Source organism: Rhinoderma darwinii, chromosome 8, assembly GCF_050947455.1.
Source record: "Rhinoderma darwinii isolate aRhiDar2 chromosome 8, aRhiDar2.hap1, whole genome shotgun sequence".
In the NCBI taxonomy this organism is placed as follows: Eukaryota; Metazoa; Chordata; class Amphibia; order Anura; family Rhinodermatidae; genus Rhinoderma; species Rhinoderma darwinii.
The window spans coordinates 70,220,578-70,240,859 of record NC_134694.1 but is presented as its reverse complement, the minus strand read 5'-3'; the positions used below and the strand labels follow the sequence as shown (position 1 = coordinate 70,240,859).

The 20,282-nt window shown below is 41.5% G+C and overlaps 1 protein-coding gene across 1 annotated transcript in view; it reads right to left on the bottom strand.

Moving 5' to 3' along the window:
* The window catches only part of NEXMIF (neurite extension and migration factor), a 450,341-nt gene that overhangs the window by 116,389 nt on the left and 313,670 nt on the right, over positions 1-20,282 (bottom strand). Inside the window, exon 3 of the mRNA XM_075835718.1 lies at positions 301-398. Coding sequence (XP_075691833.1) covers positions 301-314 — 14 coding nt within the window. The 5' untranslated portion in view covers positions 315-398. The remainder of the gene's footprint in view (positions 1-300; positions 399-20,282) is intronic.

Below are 20,282 nucleotides of genomic sequence, written 5' to 3'. Positions count from 1 at the left end.
AGTACCAGACACAGCCCATAGACAAGAGTGGTGCTGTTTCCAGTAAAAAAGAACATCCTTTTTTCCAATCCCTGATAACCCTAATTAAAGATATGACATTAATAAAGTTGCCCTTCTGTGTGTATATACCACATGTAACAATTATGTATGATTGCCAAAGATATTGCACCTCACAAACCTCAATTGAGAGAACAATATGCCGTGTACAGACAGAAACAAAAAAAGAAAAAAAACATTTTACTTGACTAGCATTGCATCATTATGGCACTCTGAATGTGAAGATGGTATGATATTGCTTACCTTGAAGAGTGCATTCCCGTCTTATCTCTGGGCCTCTAAGAGGAATTTGCAGGCTGCTTGTCGGGCACGTCGTATTGGCATCTTGCATTCTTTAACACCTATGGAAATTTAAGATAGGTTAATAAGCATAAATCATGTTTTTTATTTTTTATTGTGTTTCCATACTATATATTTACAATAAACATGAAATAGTTAAAAAGCATATCAATCAAACCAAAAAAATAATTTATATTCATAGTAAAAAAAATCATGTTCTATTCATAGTAAAGCTTAGTGTCAACAACTTTGCCCTCAACAGCACATCTACCTAGTTAAACAGCTATTAAGGAACAGGAAATGTATCGGCAAGGTTGCCATTCAGTAGTTTGGGAAATCTGGGCAGTAACCCTGTGTATGTGATGACATGAACACATTAACTCTATTATCACAGGAGCCATACTGGTAGAACTAAAGAGACAGAACTAAGAAAAGCTTAACAACTTGACAAAAGAGGACAACTCAAGGCATTATATTTACTGCCAATTTTATTTTAATTTTAGGGGGTGTGTGTGCTCTTTTTAGCTTTTTATGTTGCTCTGGTTTTCTCCACACTCCAAAAACATACTGATAGGTAAAGTGGCTTTCTATGAAATTGAGATTCCCCATTGGGAACAGAGATTGATGTGAGTGATTACAATCCGTGTACAGCACTGCAGGATATGTTGGCTCTATATAAACAACAGCAAATCAAAAATAAATAGCACAGTTCGGTACAGTCAGGTGGATGGAGGTTTCTAGAAAATGTCACTTGATTTTCTCATGAGCCGCACATCTGGAACATTTCCAGCCCCATCCAAAAAGAAAAAGGTGATGTCCAACATTATATAAATCATATAAATATACTATATAAACATTTGGCATGCATGCACCATTTTCTGCACCACTTGTGCTCCAACTTATATCTTCAAGGCAGAGTGTAAAAGCTCCAGACTGCGGCATATATGTGTAAATGAGGGAACACAACTCCACACTACATTATTTTTTGCTTCACAGTAATTTTCAGCAGAAACTAATTTATTGAGAATCAATTAAAATAAATCAGTTCCAGTTAACTCATTATGTCTCGTCCATGTAGTATTGACATCTACTAGAAAGACGCTAGAAAACGGGTCCATAAAACAGAACTCTAATTGAGTTGTATCTCATGAAAACATACATACTGGGGGAAATGTATCAACTCTTCTACACATAGAAAAGTAGCTAAAAAACCCAAAAGTCGCTTCTTTTTAAAAAATAAAAAAAAGTGTGATGCACAAGAGATGCTGGTGGGGTTGGTCTGCCGGATTGTCGTCTCTATTATCTTGCGGCGACCCATGAGCGGCTTCTTGAATTTTTCAGTCGCCACTCAAAAACTTGGGTTAACCTAGCCCAACAATTATGCACCCGTGCTCCATCCACCCTCCCGTGGATGTGGACCTCGCCCGGTACCGATCCGACCCAAATTTCTTTTGTTGTCTCTCAGACTCTCTTGGTGTTGCATTCTGCGGGAGTGGGAGGCTCTCTTGTAGACCCATTAGGCCCACTGACCCCCGTCACTGACAACCCAGCTTTCCCAGCAGGACAAACTCGTCCGTCCTTCTTGGGTAGTTCGTCCAATAATCCCATGTACTTTACTCAAGTCCTATCTGATTCCTCCCTACTCTCATTAACCGAGATCCTCTCAACAGAGACACCCTCCACACGCAACCAGTTTGAATATAATCAATTAAAGCACTTTTATAATGTAACGAAACGTCATGCCCATCTTCATCGCACGTTAACGGACTTTGAACGCTTGTGTTTTCACCATGTCCCCCACGCACACTATTTCTATATTGTATAAATTGCTTATCTCCCAACGTTCACAACAACATCATATTGCAAGGCTTGGGAGAAGGAACTGGACACACAATTTACTGACATGCAATGGAAGAGGTGTTTTTTCCTTTCACAGAAGTCCACCATTGCAGTGCGGTCTCAAGAAACTAGTTATAAAATCATCTCTAGATAATATCGGGTCCCTACCTCTCTCCATAAATGGCACCCATCCGTACCCGACAACTGCTGGCGTTGTGGTGCTGGGGGTGGTTCTATGTCTCATATTTGGTGCAGCTGCCCCTCCTTGCAGAGTGCTTGGAATGCTGTACTTAGAATTATATCTGAGGTCACTGGGGTGGTAGTCCCCAGTTCACCTGAAGCAGCTTTGTTGTTTATGTTCCCTATGCCTCTACCCACATACAAAAGATCCCTAACTAGACACCTTCTACAGGCTGCTAAGTCAGACATCCCACGTAAATGGAAATCGGCGGATCCTCCCACTGGATGAGTGGTTTCAGGAGATCGACATGATACAGAGATTAGAACACCTAATGGCACAATCCTCACCTGCCTCAGCACTATATATTTCTACATGGTCCCATTGGACTACTTTCCTTTTTTCGCCCACATATCTTACTTTGGTAACTTGAGACTCACCCTCCATTTTGTGGGAGCCCGCATTGAACTGCAGACAACATAGTTTTGTGACCTCACCCGCAATCATTATACACACGCCGTAAGACTTGCTGCTCACGTCCTTTATTATACTACTCCAGAACTGGAGTCCAGGTTCACCACGACCTGCTCAGAAGAAAGCAGGTCTGCATTGCCACCGGACGGCGTGGGAATGGGATCATGTGAGTACGTGAGCTATATGTGGGGCACTAAATACAGGGGGCGCTATATGTGGGACACTATATACAGGGGTGGGCTATATGTGGCGCACTATCTATAGGGGGAGCTATTTGTAGGGCACTAACTACAGGGGTGGGCTATATGTGGGACACTATATATAGGGGTGGGTTACCTGTGGGGCACTGTCTACAGGGGTGGGCTATATGTGGGACACTATATACAGGTGGAGTTATATTTGAGGCACTATCTACAGAGGTGGGCTATATGTGGAGCACTATCTATAGGGGGTATATGTAGGGTAGCATGGTGGTTCAGTGGTTAGCACTATTGCCTTGCAGCTCTGGTGTCCATATGTGGGCACTATCTATAGAGGGCTGTATGTGGGGCACTATCTACAGGGTCTTCTATGTAGAGGACTATCAACAGAGGCTCTATGGAGGTCACTATCTACAGGGGGGCTATGGGGGCAGGGTGTGTGTGTGTGGGACACAGTGTATGTTACTATTATAATCAGGGACACAGTTGAGAATTTTATCTTCATTTATAGGTGTAGAAAATTTGTAAAAGTGAGAAGCTGATGACATCTGAGCAGAAAACTGCAGAAATGGGTTGTGGCCGGAAGAAGTCATCATAGAGGTCTGGACCGGATGGAGAAGAAAATAAAAAAAGGACTAGAATGTGAGACGTCACCGGTGGGTCACTTGATGTAAATGTTTATTCTGCCTCTAATCAATAATGTAGTCACTGTATGATCTGCAGCGAGATGATAGGTGGTTTGATTATGATATGATTTTTTTTTGTAAAACAGCATCTCCCAGCATATCCTTACCATTGCTCGGACCATGCTGGGAGCTGTAGTTTTACGCCGTACAAACCTATGCGGCAGGGGTTGCACTAAATTGAGCTGTATTTGTTCTGGTGCTGTATATACGTACTGCGCTTGGTTCTGTTGCTGTATATATGTAGTGAGCTTGGTTCTGGTGCTGTATGTATGTCCTGGGTTTTGTTCTGGTGCTGTATATATGCACTGAGCTTTATTCTTGTTCTGTAGATATGTACTGAGCTTGGTTTTGGTGCTGTATATAAATACTGAGCTTTGTTCTGGAGCTGTATATATGTACTGAGCTTAGGTCTGGTGCTGTATATATGCACTGAGCTTGGTTCTGGTGCTGTATATATGTACCGTATATGTCGGCGTATAAGACGACTGGGCGTATAAGACGACCCCCAACTTTTACCCTTAAAATATAGAATTTAAGATATACTCACCATTTCGTGCAGGAGCGCTTCACTATGGCCATCGGCGGCAGGACCCAGGACTCTCTGTCTCTTTGAACTCGCGCATGCGCAGATAGGCTGCTTCATCGCGCGAGATCTGAGAGGCAGGGAATGAGAGGAAAGGGCGGGCCAGAGCATCTTACAGAGATGTTCCCTGGCGGCTAATACCGGCTTCCCTCAGATCCGTGGCGGATTCCGTGCATCCCAGGAGCCTGTGTACCGGACTGCAGGCTCACAAGGTAACACACAACCTGTGTGTAGACAATATGTAGACTAGGGATGTCACGATACCAGAATTTGGACTTCGATACCGATACTTCGTTTAGTATTGCGATTTCGATACCAATTTCGATACTTTTGCCAACAGTAATAAAAAAAAAAATCTTCCGTTTTCTGATGTGAGGCGCGACGTGTGATGAATTTTGAACGCGCCTCACATTAATAGTAATTAATCCCATCATGTTTCTCAGTCATATTGGGTTAATGTGCGAGGTACATGATGGGGTTAATTACTATTAATGTGAGGAACATGGAGGGTAAATTCATCGCACCTCATGCCTCACATTAATAAGTGAATGAAAGCCGTGTTTATTTCATTTTTTTATTTTAATGTTTATTGTAAAAAAGGTGAAGGTGTATTTTTTTTAAAATTTAACAATACTTTGTTTTTACTTTATTTTTAAACTTTAATGTACTGACATATATCAGATATGTGCCAGTACATTAACCTGTGGACGGATAATACACAGGCAGTTGTTAGGACATACTTGGGTATGTCCTAACAACATGAAATATGGTAAGACAGCCCTGGGGTCCGTCAATAGACCCTGGGCTGTCTGCCCATATATGGTATGGCCCTCGATCGCGTCACAGGAATTCCCTGTGACGCGATCCAGGGGCATCCCCCCTTCTCACTTTCCCCTGAATGCTGCAGTCAGCTGTGATCGCAGCATTCAGGGGAATAACGGCGGAGATGAGAGGTTTCTCTGATCTCCGCCGTTATAGCGCGGGGCTGCGGCTGTGTAATACAGCCATTGCCCCGCTCCTGACAGGAAGTGCGCGCGCGGTCAGCATGAGGTGATGCGGCCGGCGCTGCACTAATGAGCGGCAGTTCAGGCACTGAGGACAGAACATGGGGGTGTTTTGTAGCGCGCCCGCCATGTTCTGTCTCCAGTGCTGCCGCTCATTAGTGCAGCACTGGCCGCATTGCATCATCCTGACCCCGCGAACTTATCATGACTCAGGAGCGGGGCTGTGGCTGAATTACACAGCCGCAGCCGCGCTCCCATACATTCATGTGTCACTATACTGAGCTGTGCGGCTGCAACGTGCATCCCTAATGTAGACAATATCCGGCATATAAGACGACCCCACACTTTTGAAATTTTTTTAAGGGTGTAAAAAGTCGTCTTGTACGCCGATATATACGGTACTGAGATTTGTTTTGGTGCTGTAGTTATGTACTGAGCTTGGTTCTGGTATTGTGTGTACACCGTGTTCCAAATTATTATTATGCAAATGTTATTTTTCGCTGATTTTCCTAAATAGTCGATGCAAAGGACAGTCAGTATAATCTTCAAGCCATCATTCGTTGGAGTATAATGCGAATTTTATTGAACAAATCTCCGAATGACAGATTTTTTTTTAGAAGTAAATAACTCAAAATGCACTGTTTCAAATTATTACGCACAACAGAGATCAAAACATTTTATAGGTTGTAAAGAGAACTAAAATGGTAATTTGTTGAATTTGCAGCATCAGGAGGTCATATTTACAGAAATCAAAAGCTCTTTCAATCAAAAAAAACTTAACAGGCCAAGTTACATGTTAACATAGGACCCCTTCTTTGATATCACCATCACAATTCTTGCATCCATTGAATTTGTGAGTATTTGGACAGTTTCTGCTTGAATATCTTTGCAGGATGTCAGAATAGCCTCCCAGAGCTTCTGTTTTGATGTGAACTGCCTCCCACTCTCATAGATGTTTTGCTTGAGGATGCTCCAAAGGTTCACAATAGGGTTGAGGTCAGGGGAACATGGGGGCCACACCATGAGTTTCTCTCCTTATATGCCCATAGCAGCCAATGACACAGAGGTATTCTTTGCAGCATGAGATGGTGCATTGACATGCATGAAGATAATTTTGCTACGGAAGGCACGGTTCTTCTTTTTGTACCACGGAAGAAAGTTGTCAGTCATAAACTCTACGTACTTTGGAGGTCATTTTCACACCGTCAGGGACCCTAAAGGGGCCTACCAGCTCTCTTCCCTTGATTCCAGCCCAAAACATGACTCCGCCACCTCCTTGCTGACGTCGCAGCCTTGTTGGGACATGGTGGCCATTCACCAACCATCCACTACTCCATCCATCTGGACCATCCAGGGTTGCACGCCACTCATCAGTAAACAACACAGTTTGAAAATTAGTCTTCATGTATTTCTTAGCCCACTGCAACTGTTTCTGCTTGTGAGCATTGTTTAGATATGGCCGAATAATAGCTTTATGCACACTTGCAAACCTCTGGAGGATCCTACACCTTGAGGTTCACGGGACTCCAGATGCACCAGCGGCTTCAAATACCTGTTTGCTGCTTTGCAATGGCATTCTAGCAGCTGCTCTCCTAATCCTATTAATTTGTCTGGCAGAAACCTTCCTCATTATGCCTTTATCTGAACGAACCCGTCTGTGCTCTGAATCAGCCACAAATCTTTTCACAGTACGATGATCGCGCTTAAGTCTTCTTGAAATATCCAATGTTTTCATACCTTGTCCAAGGTATTGCAGTATTTCACGCTTTTTGGCAGCAGAGAGATCCTTTTTCTTTCCAATATTGCTTGAAACCTGTGGCCTGCTTAATAATGTGGAACGTCCTTCTTAAGTAGTTTTCCTTTGATTGGGCACACCTGGCAAACTACTTATCACAGGTTAAAAATTACCACCCATAAAAACAATGTACAAACAGTACAAAGAAAATAGACAGTGTTGAATATAAGGCAGGGCAAACAATGGTAGTACTATGCATACTATATCAAAGACTATAAAATATGTATCGTGAGTATAAATGTACTGATATCAATCACCACAGCAAATGCCTGGAGTATGATAACAGTCATGGAAAAGAGAAATCACTAAGACCTCAAGATACGCATACCAAGAACCCACCATGAGCCATTCCACTGCCACAACACTGTCAGAACACCCCAACGCGCGTTTCGCACCTGGCTTCGTCAGGGGGTGCTGGAAGAGTGTGACCAGAGGATTTAAATATGGGGTACATAGCTGAGCAGTGTACCACACTTACTTGTCCATAGGATGTTCAGCTGGCGCCTGCACAAGGAGAGGCGGCACCTCAATCACGCAGTACACGGCGTCCAGAAGTGAGCAGTGCGCAACTGCACAGAGCCCAAGTCCATGTTGCGCCGTGAACTACGTCATGAACGGCCCCCCGCCCCGCGCATGCGCACAACAACCACAGACCACCGCATCCATCTTGGACAAGGGCAAGGCAGCCGCAGTTGCCCATGTCCAAGGATAGAAAGCGGTATGTATACAGGAGCGCTATTGACAGTTAGAGAAAATATACATTTACAAAATGACAAAGATATTATGGATGAGAGCATATTTTGACATTTCAGATAAAATTATGGCAACAGCACATCGAGCAATAATGTAGGTGAAAAGAGTGTACAGAGGGGGACCCAATGCATGCATGCCTAGGAGCCCACTGTGCCCACTGTTCACCTACATTATTGCTCGATGTGCTGTTGCCATAATTTTATCTGTCGGAACCAATGTTTGATCCATGATATATCTATATTCTGAAATGTCAAAATATGCTCTCATCCATAATATCTTTGTCATTTTGTAAATGTATATTTTCTCTAACTGTCAATAGCGCTCCTGTATACATATTTTATAGTCTTTGATATAGTATGCATAGTACTACCATTGTTTGCCCTGCCTTATATTCAACACTGTCTATTTTCTTTGTACTGTTTGTACGTTGTTTTTATGGGTGGTAATTTTTAAAGTGTCTTGATCAACTGTGTTGTTTGTCTTCAATAAAGTCATTTTGTATTTTTCTAAGATACGTTTGATTTGGTCTTATTATAGCATGTAGGGATAACTTTTTGGTGTTTCTATGCATGGGGTCCCATATATGCAACTATACTCATTGATATATGACCTTGAATTTATAGGTATTCTTTTTTGGTTTAATTACTTATCACAGGTGTCTGAGATTGATTACAATGATCCAAAGAGCCCTAAGACACAATACCATCCATGAGTTTAATTGAAAAACGAATAATTAAATGTTTATGACACTTAAATCCAATGTGCATAATAATTTGGAACACGGTGTATATATATATACACGTTTATTGAGCTTTGTTCTGGTGCTGTATATATGTACTGAGCTTTGTTCTGGTATTGTATGTATGTACTGAGCTCTGTTCTGATGCTGTATTTATGTACTGAGCTTGGTTCTGGTGCTGTATTTATGTACTGAGCTTGGTTCTAGTACTGTATATATGTATGAGCTTTGTTCTGGTACTGTATATATGTATTGAGCTTGCTCTGGTGCTGTATATATGTACTGAAATTGGTTCTCGTGCTGTATATATGTAATGAGCTTTGTTCTGGTGCTGTATATATTGAATCAGCTTGTGTTGTATATATGTATGAGCTTTGTTCTGGTGCTGTATATATGTACTGAGCTTTGTACTGGTATTGTATGTATGTACTGAGCTTGTTCTGGTGCTGTATATATGTAATGAGCTTGGTTCTGGTGCTGTATTTATGTACTGGGCTTTGTTCTGGTGCTGTATTTATGAACGGAGCTTTATTCTAGTGCTGTATATATGTATTGAACTTTGTTCTGGTGCTGTATTTGTGTACTGAGGTTGGTTCTGGTGCTGTATAAATATGCATGAGCTTGGTTCTGCAGCTGTTTATATGTACTGAGGTTGGTTCTGGTGCTGTATTTATGTACTGAGATTGGTTCTGGAGCTGTATATGTCAGAGCTTGGTTCTTTGGAGCTGTAATTATATGGGATTTATTTATAATAACAAAATTGCAGGGCAGATGGAATTGTTTTCAATTCATTGTATATTTAATGGGATCCTGTCTGGTAGTTTTAACCCCTTGAACCGCCGCCATGCAGTACTACATGATCTGACAATATTTCCAAATGTATGTTTTTTTCAAAATATATAAAATCAACTTTAAAAATGGCGCAAACTATATGCTAATTACACATTAAAGGGTCATGGGGCGGTGCCGCTATCCTGATGCCGCTATCCTGATGAGTCACATAGTCCTGCCTCCAAACCCACATTTCGATGCTTGATTGACATCTCCCTGGCTTTCTCGGATGCGCCATTGCCTTGTACTACATGGGCACGCACCGTGCAGTGAGGTGTACTCTGCCTGGCTTCACCACTGCACGGTGCATGCCAGGGGAGTACAAGGCATCGGTGCAGCCGCATGAGTTTGAAGAGGCTGGTAGTTATGTAGAACAGCCAGGGGATGTCTATCAAAATCTGGGGGACGCCCTTCCAATTTTCGCCTCAGGCAGCAGAAAAGCTAGAATCAGCCCTGAGGCTGCAGGCCACTTTAGGTCTGCAGCCTATAAGGTGTTGGGAAGACTCCCTGCGCAGGCTGGCATGATGATGTCACTGCATCACGCTGGTCTGCGCATGTGTCCCGACTGGAGCCTGTGCAGCGCTCCGTCCGTCGCAAGAACGGGGCAAGGTAAGTACAATATATATTTTTTTTGGGGGGGGGGCTGTGTATCACTATATACGAGGGGGGGAGCAGGGTGGCACTATATACAAGAGGGGAGCAGGGTGGCACTATATACTAGGGGGGCTGTGTGCCACTATATACAAGGGGGGGGGGTGTGGCACTATACAGGGGAGGCTGTGTAGCACTATATACACAAGGAGCTGTGTGGCACCACTAATGGGGGGCTGTGTGGAAGTAAGGGGGGCTGTGTGGCACTGTCTACTAGGGGGGCTGTATGGCACTATTTACAAGGGGAAAGGCTGTGGCGCTATCTACAGGGGGCTGTATATAGCACAATCTACAGAATCTGTGTGTGACACTATCTACTAAGGGGGGGCTGTGTAGCACTATCTACTACGGGGGGCTGTGTGGCACTATATACAAGGGAGGGGGCTGTGTGGCACTATATACAGGGGAAGCTGTATGGCGCTATATCCAGGGGGGCTTTATGGCGATATTTACAGGGGGCTGTATGGCACTATCTTCAAGTGGGAGGTGGGGGGCTCTATCTACAAGTGGGGTGTGACACTGTCTACAGGGGGGGCTGTATAGCACAGTCTACAGCGGGGACTATCTATAAGGGGGGCTGCATGTGGCACCTAGGGCGTGGCCCAAGTCAAAAGTTTGCTATGGGGCTCAGTCTTTCCTAATTACGCCCCTGTATTGCACTACTCAGTCCATGCTGCACGGCAAAAGTAAGCCCTGTCCTTTTCCTGCCATAGAGCAAAACAATTCGCATACAATGGCTGGATCCAGAGCAGCTTGATTCCAGAACTGCCTATCTCCTAATCACATTTCAGGCAAACTGGCTCATCTGAAGAATTGCAATATTTTTTATTCTCTTTTTCTTTAAAAATGCAAGAAATATCCTCTGCTTGGAGCGTAAATACACATTTCACAGATGGCACTGATTCAGTTACTGTGTATGAAATTCATTTTGTACACAGTATGCAAACAGACAGTTCAAAAGAGATCTGAAGGCTCTATTAGTATGCATAACAAGGGTCCGCTGGCAATAACTGTGACCAGCACTGGAGAAAGATAAGCCAAGCACTGAACATGTGGTTGGGGTTGCAGTAAGCTCTGCTGGGCGAATGTTTATCTGTTGGATTGTCCTGTCTATACTGCATAGGAAGTGTCCTGGATATAGAGAATCATCATCATGGAAAGAGCCATACAATTCAGAAAATACTATAGTTTAATATATACTTCATTTTATAATAGCTAAAGGAGCTACAGTTATTCCAACATGTGCACTATAGCCTAACATCTTCTCAGGCTTAATCATTTATTATCTATCTGGTTCTTGCATACCTGGTTGACATAACCAACAAAGGGTATATGGCGTACTGGATCGATGGAACATTAAACAGAATGGGAAAATGTAAATCAGACATGAAACTTGAAAGGTAGAAGGTGCCTGGCTATAGAACCATCTTGTTATTTGGATGTAAAGATTCTGGGATCATTTCATTTTATGTTCTCGTTACATATTTGATTTTATGTTTGGAACATATATTTTTGTTGTTCTAAGATCTGCTACAAAATGCCTCAACGGTTCTTATTATGACCTCAGTAATTTCCGCTCTAAGGCTAAGTTCCCGAGTAGCGTTATTTTGTCCATGCATATTGATTTTAAGAAAATTTTTGCCGCTGATTTGACCATTGGATAATTTACTGCATATGTGGCAAAAATCTGCCATGTGTGGATGTAGCCTAAGCTATACAATTTAGAAGGAATACAGTATAAATGACTTTCTGCTGACTCCACCACAAATCGTTGCTGTATTACTCTACAGTACCAGATAATCGTACAACTACTACATATCTGTTGCATTCATACACTATAAACATGTAATTAAATATATTGTCCTCTTAATCAAAATAGGTCAAAGCCAATCTACCGAGTTAACATTTCCTGTTCTGCCATTGGTATCATACTAATATAGAAAAGGCAGGCCGTGTTGCCAACAACTCACTTCTCTGATTGGCAGCAGCGGTCACATGGTGTAACCACTTCAGCCAATCAGTGTCAGGTTATAACAGACATATATAGTGCTAACTGTAACCGCTGAGGTACGGCTTGTCAGCTCCCTGCAAGGTAGGGTGCTGTGGGTTTAGTGGTGAAAATGCTGCTGACAGGTTCCCATAATAAATGTGTTGTTTTAGTGAGCAGATTTATCAAAACTGTCTAGAAGAAAAACGGTTTGTTGCCCATAAAGCACCAACCACAGCACAGCTTTTATTTTTACCAGAGCAGTTTAATTAACCCCTTCACGCTGCAGCCACTTTTGACCTTCCTGACAGAGCCTTATTTTTAAAATCTGACATGTGTCCCTTTATGCGGTAATAACTTTGGAATGCTTTTACCTATCCTAGTGATTCTGAGATTGTTTTCTCGTGACACATTGTACTTTAAGTTAGTGATAAAATTTGGTTAATACATTTTTTAAATGTAAATGTATCTGCTTGTAAGACAGGCAGTTATACCACAAGAAATAATTACTAGTTAACACTTCCTATATGTCTACTTTAGATTGGCATCGTTTTTTGAACATCCTTTTATTTTTTTAGGACTTTGCAAGGATTAGAACTTTAGCAGAAATTTCTCACATTTGTCAGAAGGCTATTTTTACAGGGACCAGTTGAGTTGTCAAAGTAATTAAAGGGGTTTTCCAGGGACACATAATGTTTGACCTAATATTCTATGTAACTATTTAATAAAGTTCCTAATTTATAGTCTGTATTAAACCTAAAGACTTTCCTTCCTATTCACCCTACCTCTGCCCAGCCAGAAGTTCTGATTTTCATCTGTCTCTTTTTTTCTCTCGAGTTAGACTACACACAGCCCTGTGTCGATACCTCACTAACCTACGTAACAACACAGGGCTGTTCTTTACTAATTATTTCGCCCCCTCTATGTGTCTATTGGCCCTCCCACTAGTTCTCCCTTCCCCTTTAGTTTATCCCACCTGCTTTATCTGAGGTGCGGTCACAGAATGCACCGCACCTCAGATATCTAATGTGATCCCCATCAGCCCTTAATATATGTACCCCATATATTTGTAAATATATATATATACATACACACATCGGTGCTGCTATTGAAGTACAAGCAAAGAATGAACGGAGCGGACATTGAAGAGGCCGTGGACCAATAGGATGCCTCAAAACCTGGGACTTCTGACGTACACCCAGGTTTGAGGCATCATATTGGTCCACGGCCTCTTCAATGTCCGCTCTGTTTATTCTTTGCTTGTACTTCAATAGCAGCACGATTTTCTTTGCGTGCATGCTTTTCCTCAATTTTCACTGAGGAATAGCATACACGCAAAGAAAATGGTGCTGCTATTCAAGTACAAGCAAAGAATGAATGGAGCGGACATTGAGGAGGTTGTGGACCAATAGGATGATTCAAACCCAGGACTTCTGACGTACACCCGAGTTTGAGGCATCCTATTGGTCCACAGTATTCTCAATGCCCGCCTCTTTGATTACGCCTCAATGCCCGCCCAATTTGCCTTGTATTAAAAGAAATCCAAGTGACTCCATTTATGAAGCCACACCCCTTGAAGAATTAATGTAGGGGTGTAGTAAGCATTTTGACCCCACAGGTGTTTCATAGATTTTATTAGAATTAGGCAATGAAATAAAAAATTACTTTTTTCCAATAAGACGTCGTTTTAGCTCTAAATTTTTCATTTTCTCAATAAATAAAGGAGAAAAAGCACCCCAACATTTGTAAAGCAATTTCTCACGAGTACGGCAATACCCCATATGTGGTCATAAACTGCTGTTTGGGCACACAGTAGGGCTCAGAAGGGAAGGAGCGCCATTTGACTTTTGGAGTGCAGATTGTGCTGGATTGTTTTCTGGGTGCTATGTCGCATTTGCAAAGCCCCTGTGGAGCCAAAACAGTGGAAACCCCCCAGAAGTGACCCCATTTTGGAAACTTCACCCCTCAAGGTAGGGGATTAGTAAGCATGTTAACCCTGCAGGTGTTTTGCAGAAATTAGTGTGCACTTGATGTTGCAGAGTGGAAGTGGGAATTTTTCCATAGATATGTGGTGCCCAGCTTGTGCCACCATAACAAGACAGCTCCCTAGTTATTATGCTGTGTTTCCCGGTTTTAGAAACACCCTACATGTGGCCCTCATCTTTTGCCTGGACATTCGACCAGGCTCAAGAGTGAAAGACTACCATGCGAAATTGAGGCCTAATTCGGCGATTTACAGTATTGGTTCACAAGAAAACCCTGAGAAGTGACCCCATTGTGTAAACCACACCCCTCAAGGCATTTATTAAGGGGTGTAGTGAGCATTTTCACCCACAGGTTTTTTCCATAAATGAATGCGCTACGGATGGTTCAAAGTAAAAATGTCAATTTATCCCTAGATATGCCATATGAGTGGCAAATATGTCGTGCCCAGCTTGTGCCACTGTAGACACACACCCCAAATTTTTTTTAAATGGTTCTCCGGGGTATGGCGATGCCATATATATAGAAACAAACAGCTGTTTTGGCACACTGTAGGGCTTAGAAGGGAGGGAGCGCCATTTGGCTTTTGGAGCGTGGATTTTGCATGGTAGTAGTTTTGTTTGAGTATTACTGGTGTTTCCATTTATAATGTGGGGGCATATGTAAACTGGGCAGAGTACATCAGGGGCATAGTCAGGTGGTATAATAATGATGTAAAAAAAACTATTAAATAATCCATAGATGTGTGTTACGCTGTTAAGCAATCCTTTATGCGCAGGCCAGAGTCACACTGATAAATGGTGTCATTTCCTATAGTATATATAGGAATACATATATTCCTATATATTCTTTTAACTTTTTTTTTGCGAGACGAGCCATAGTTTTTAAAGGTCCAACTGTCTGATTTTTTTTCTAATACGTTGCACTACCTATGTTAACACATTTAAAACTTCATGAACAAACTTAAATATATCAACAAGGGACTGACAAAAGTGTAACATATGCATTAATAATTTCAACAGAACTAAAATGCTCCATGCCCTTTATGCCGTCTTCTAGTAAAAGACACAACATATATATATATATATATATACTACCCAAATCATGTGTGTGTCCCTGATTTAGGCTGTAAGCACTAACAATCACAAATGAAGTGGTAGATTTACTGCAGGAAAACAGAATTGCACAATTTCTGGACAACCCGGATTAACTAAAAACCTAGATGGTGTGTATCGCCTCATACGCGACCATGGAAGTAAACCGCAAGAAGTCAATTGTTTCTTAGGTGGCAGAGAAGCCTTTGGGCCCCCTCGGGTTTCAGGTTCTGGGTGTGACTACTACCACTACACTCCCTATAGCTAGTCTCCTGCATTCATCCTTACAATTTTTGTCAGCATAATGGAGATGGAAATCCTTTCTTTTGGGAATTTCTTCTTCTATTCCCCCTTCTGAGATCCAATTCAAGTTTTGGTGACAAAAATGGAATAGAGAATGGTTCCAAGTGTCCAAGATTACCGCCAAAGGACTCCAATTCTTATCTGTATAACCTAAAATACAGCTGACGTGTAACATAATCATTCTGTGGTTTATATGGTATTTTCATTTCCACAAATTTGTTGCATTTAACCTATTTTGTAATACTAAGAATTTAGCCTTTCCTTGAAATAACTGTTAATCACAGTAATGTAGTTAATAGATTAAAGAGGTTTAATAAAATCAATGTACTTTTATTCTGATTCTAGGATTTCATGCAGTGAGACAAAACTTTGATTTTTCATGTTTCTAGTTAAGAGATGTTTGCAAAAAAAAAAACCCAGAAAAACACAAAAATCCCTCCCAGTAGACCGGGAGAAAAAGCAATATAAGTCAGCAGGGGTCAGTCTCTGGCAGAGCTAGTGGGAGAAGTGTAACTCCTGCTGACCTCCTTCCCAGCTCATGGACCAATTAGCTGCAATTCTGCCTATTAGTTGTGGAAAATGCAGAACAATTATGGAGAAAACACAACAGCTTGCACGCAGAATACACAGCAGAGACTGAGCTGCCAATCATTCCGATAACCCCCCCCCCCCATGTTCCAAACACACAGCAGAGCAATGTTACAATCCCAGATGTCCTGTTTTTTCTTTGTCAATGCTGTTCAAATGAATTGCAAAAAAAAAAAAATTTTTTTTTTCAATTGATACAAATAGTTACAAAAAAAACTTACATCTCAGGACATGCTTGGTTTACCTTCCATTATTCCATAATGTCTATTATTATTTGTTACATGTTTTCAGAAATGACATGTAGACTACTACAACGTTAACATTTTCATTTTAACAAATCTGTAGACAAAGGCTATAAATATAACCTAGAAAGAAATCAACAATTCTATCAATGTACTTAAAAGTCTCTATGGACATATTTCCCAACCAGCTCATTTTATACAATAAGATGAGCAAACGTCTTCTAATTTATCTGTCACACCGCTATATGTGAAGAAAAAAATATTAGCTGTCAAGGGCATATGTACCAAAGAGGAAGATCATACAGCTGCTATGGGGCCCATGGAGAGAGGGGGCCCAGCCCTGGTTATCACATACATTTTGCTATTGGGTGGCAAAAGCCATACAGGACAATTGCATTATTGGCAAACAAGTCGGTGGGAAATGGCCTAAGTTTCAATAAAAGAGAGTGGCGAGGGAAACATACACCAGACCCTTCGGTCCGGTTTGACAAAACCCCTTACCATGTATGCCGCTGTTAGCTGCCCTCAAATTTCCATCCCATTTGGTTATATTTTATTTTTCTAGTAGATATCAGTACCTATAGCACAAAGCTGTTCTTTAGCATTTATCTGCTAAAAGACTGGAAATTCTATTCTAGTAATGACACATGGGGCCATACATCTCAATGGTCCAAATAATCATTGGAGATTTAGCTTCATACACATTAAATTTCTGCATTTTGTGTATATATGTTTAAACCCCTTAACAACCGCCGACTGTCTTTTGATGGCATGCGATGCAGGTTCAGAATCTACAGTGATGTCTTTTGGCATCGCTGTAGAAAAGGCTTATGGGCGCTACTAACAGCTCCTGTACTTAGACCAGCCTAGTGAATAAAAATGGGATCAGAGGAAAAGCCGACCGCAGCTATTTAACCCTTTGATCGGCGCGGTCCATGACTCCCCTTTTCAATTGTGTCACTGGAAACCCTCTGCAGTGGAATTAAAAAGGACCCCAGGGCTGTCAGTTTTAGAAGCCTGCTGTTAGGGAACACTTTGTATTGCCCTAACAGAAGCCTCTGTCTTAGTGACAAAGTGTTATATATTAGCATACAAGAGTATGCTAATAGATTATAAGTAAAAAATAAAGTTGCTAAAAAAATTATTCCTTCATGGGATTACAAAAAAATGTAACAAAAAAAATAATAATAAAAAAAATGTCCAAAAAAGATATTATTTTGCAGACAATATATTTATTTGCCCATACATTACATAAAAACAACAAAAAAAAAACTACACATATAAGGTATCTACACGACTGTAATAACCTGAAGAATTAATCTAAGGCTGGGTTCACACGACCACATTAACGTCCGTAATGGACGGACGTATTTCGGCCGGAAGTCCCGGACCGAACTCCGTGCAGGGAGCCGGGCTCCTAGTATCATAGTTATGTATGATGCTAAGAGTCCCTGCCTCTCCGTGGAACTACTGTCCCGTACTGAAAACATGATTACAGTACGGGACAGTTGTCCTGCAGCGAGGCAGGGACTCCTAGCGTCATACATAACTATGATGCTAGGAGCCCGGCTCCCTGCACTGTGTTCGGTCCAGGACTTGCGGCCAAAATACGTCCGTCCATTACGGACGTTAATGTGGTCGTGTGAACCCAGCCTAACAGCGTGAAATGTGAACAGGGCAAAAAATTAAACAAAACAAGAAAACTGAAATTTGTTTTTTTTCTTTATTCACGCTGCAAAAATAAATAACATAACCTACACAGTAAATTTTTTGTATCACCAAACTGCCCAGGAAAAAAATTAAAATTTCTCCCACATAAACAAGGCCTCACATAGCCACGTCAATGAAAAAATAAAGACGTTATGGATGCTGAAAAGCACAGAGGCAAAAACGAAAAAATGTAGCTGATCATTCAGGCCTTTTCAAGCCTGGTCATTAATGGGTTAAGGGGCATAAAAGAATGCGCCAAAATGTTTCCTTGCTTACTTACCCACACATTTTTTTTAGAATGGCGCACATGTACAGAGTCATTCATCTACACCAGTGACTGTTTTACAAACCGCATGCGCACATTTATCACATACATCAGGTGAATCCGTACTAATGAATAGTAAAAACAACGTGCACCCATATTGATACACGATTGTAAATTATTTATGTACATAAAAAGAAACAGAGCAAAGTAAAACCCATGTGTGCTCGCAGATCTGCTTAGAGAAAGAGGATATTTTACCACTGAAGTTGCTTGAGCTCCGGGCAGAAAAGGAATCAATAGATTTTAAAGGATCTTACAAAGTATTTGTATTTTGATGATTAATTTAATTTTTAAAAAAAAATAAATGCTAAAGTCTTAACATTGCAGTGAAGGCGGCACAAGAGTTAAGTTGGTATTACTTGCACTCTGTCTCCAGTACTTTGCCGATATCTGGTTACCATGGTAATGAAGCCACTTTGCCCGCTCAGAATAGTTAATCATGATTAGTGCAAATCTGGGGTCTCTGGCCCTTGTTGGCTTCAAACTGTTCAGTACAGAATCATTTCTGAAAGCAAGTAATCACTGAAGAGCTTAAGGTGATGTAATTACTCCGAAATTGGGAATGGGTCTTCCTACCATTGACTAGAGATGGGAAACAAACATCTTGTAAATGCTCCGCCCTACCAAGGGAGACAATTATCACCTCTCTCCCAGGAAATCTAACAAGAAAAGTTTCTGGAACAGGAGATAGTCTACCTCCTAACATAACACAGGGAAAACTTTGCAGATTGCATTAAGTTTCCTGTTATTGGATCGGTGTCCAATTTAACCATATGAGTGGGAGCTCCATTTTTAGCACAACCACCTATGAGGAGGGTACAAGAATAGCTGCACACATAGCTGTCACATCTAACCAAATTCACAAGCTGATATTACGTTTTCTTCCGTTACTACTTGAAGTAATATTAGGGTTCCTTGGACCCACCGGGGGAAATGATTTTGATGGCCCACCCTCCATTCATATAGAACATATGCACGGCCACTTTCAATTGCATCGTAAACTTTTTTGTTATCATTGTACACGCAGCACGTATCATCGAATGATAGAATGCAAAGTCTGCTCCAAATGGGGTTGTCTTCTGCTGGACTGTTATAATTATATCAAAGCCTGGGTCCACCAGAGGATCATGTGGTCCAGTTCAACCGTGGTTACTAGTTTCTGTTGTCGTTTTTTAAGTCACACTCAGATATACAGGACCAAATGGAAAATAGACCTTCATTATAAATGTTTCCATTTACATGGCACTCTGGTATTGAGGCAGTTAAAAGAGAACATTCATAATGCTTGAATGCAATAAACTAGATCAATGCAACCATGCAGAATGCAGAAGGGCTTGAATCGGGTCTATCCGTAATGCAGAGCGTTCAATGTGTCTTATTACAGTCCCCTTTGAAAATCACAGCAATAATATAGGATTTACTCTGGGGTAACCTGAATAGCAGCCTCATTTGTAATAACCCACATGCACTGAACTCTAATGAACGTCGTACGTTGGGAATTCAGGGCTGCTCCACGGCTGGGGGGAAGGGAGGAGGAAAATCTCTATCAAACGGCATAGTCAGGCAGAAATCCACTTTATGCCCAAGCTCCCCAGATCCTCAGATGTTCTGCAGTCAGCACAAAACCTGGAGTTCCCTTTGAGTCAGTACAGTAATAATGGATGCAAGTAACACTCATGTGCTGTAAAAACTCCAGTCTCACAAGACACCCACTACACATACACTTCTATCCTAAAATATGATCCATAGACCGTCGATCCATCTGGGAATTGCATGTACGACCGCCAGTAATACAGACCTAGCATTGGGTTTTATTGAGTCTTTTCTTCCTCACAAATATTTTACTCAACCGGAGATCCGTCTCTAAATCCATTCTGAATAAGGAGTGCGATTGACCATTGTAATGTTGTTTTTTAGTCAAAGAGGTAAGGCACAATGATGACAGAAAGTCATGTCGCTGACATTTCTATTAAATCCCCCT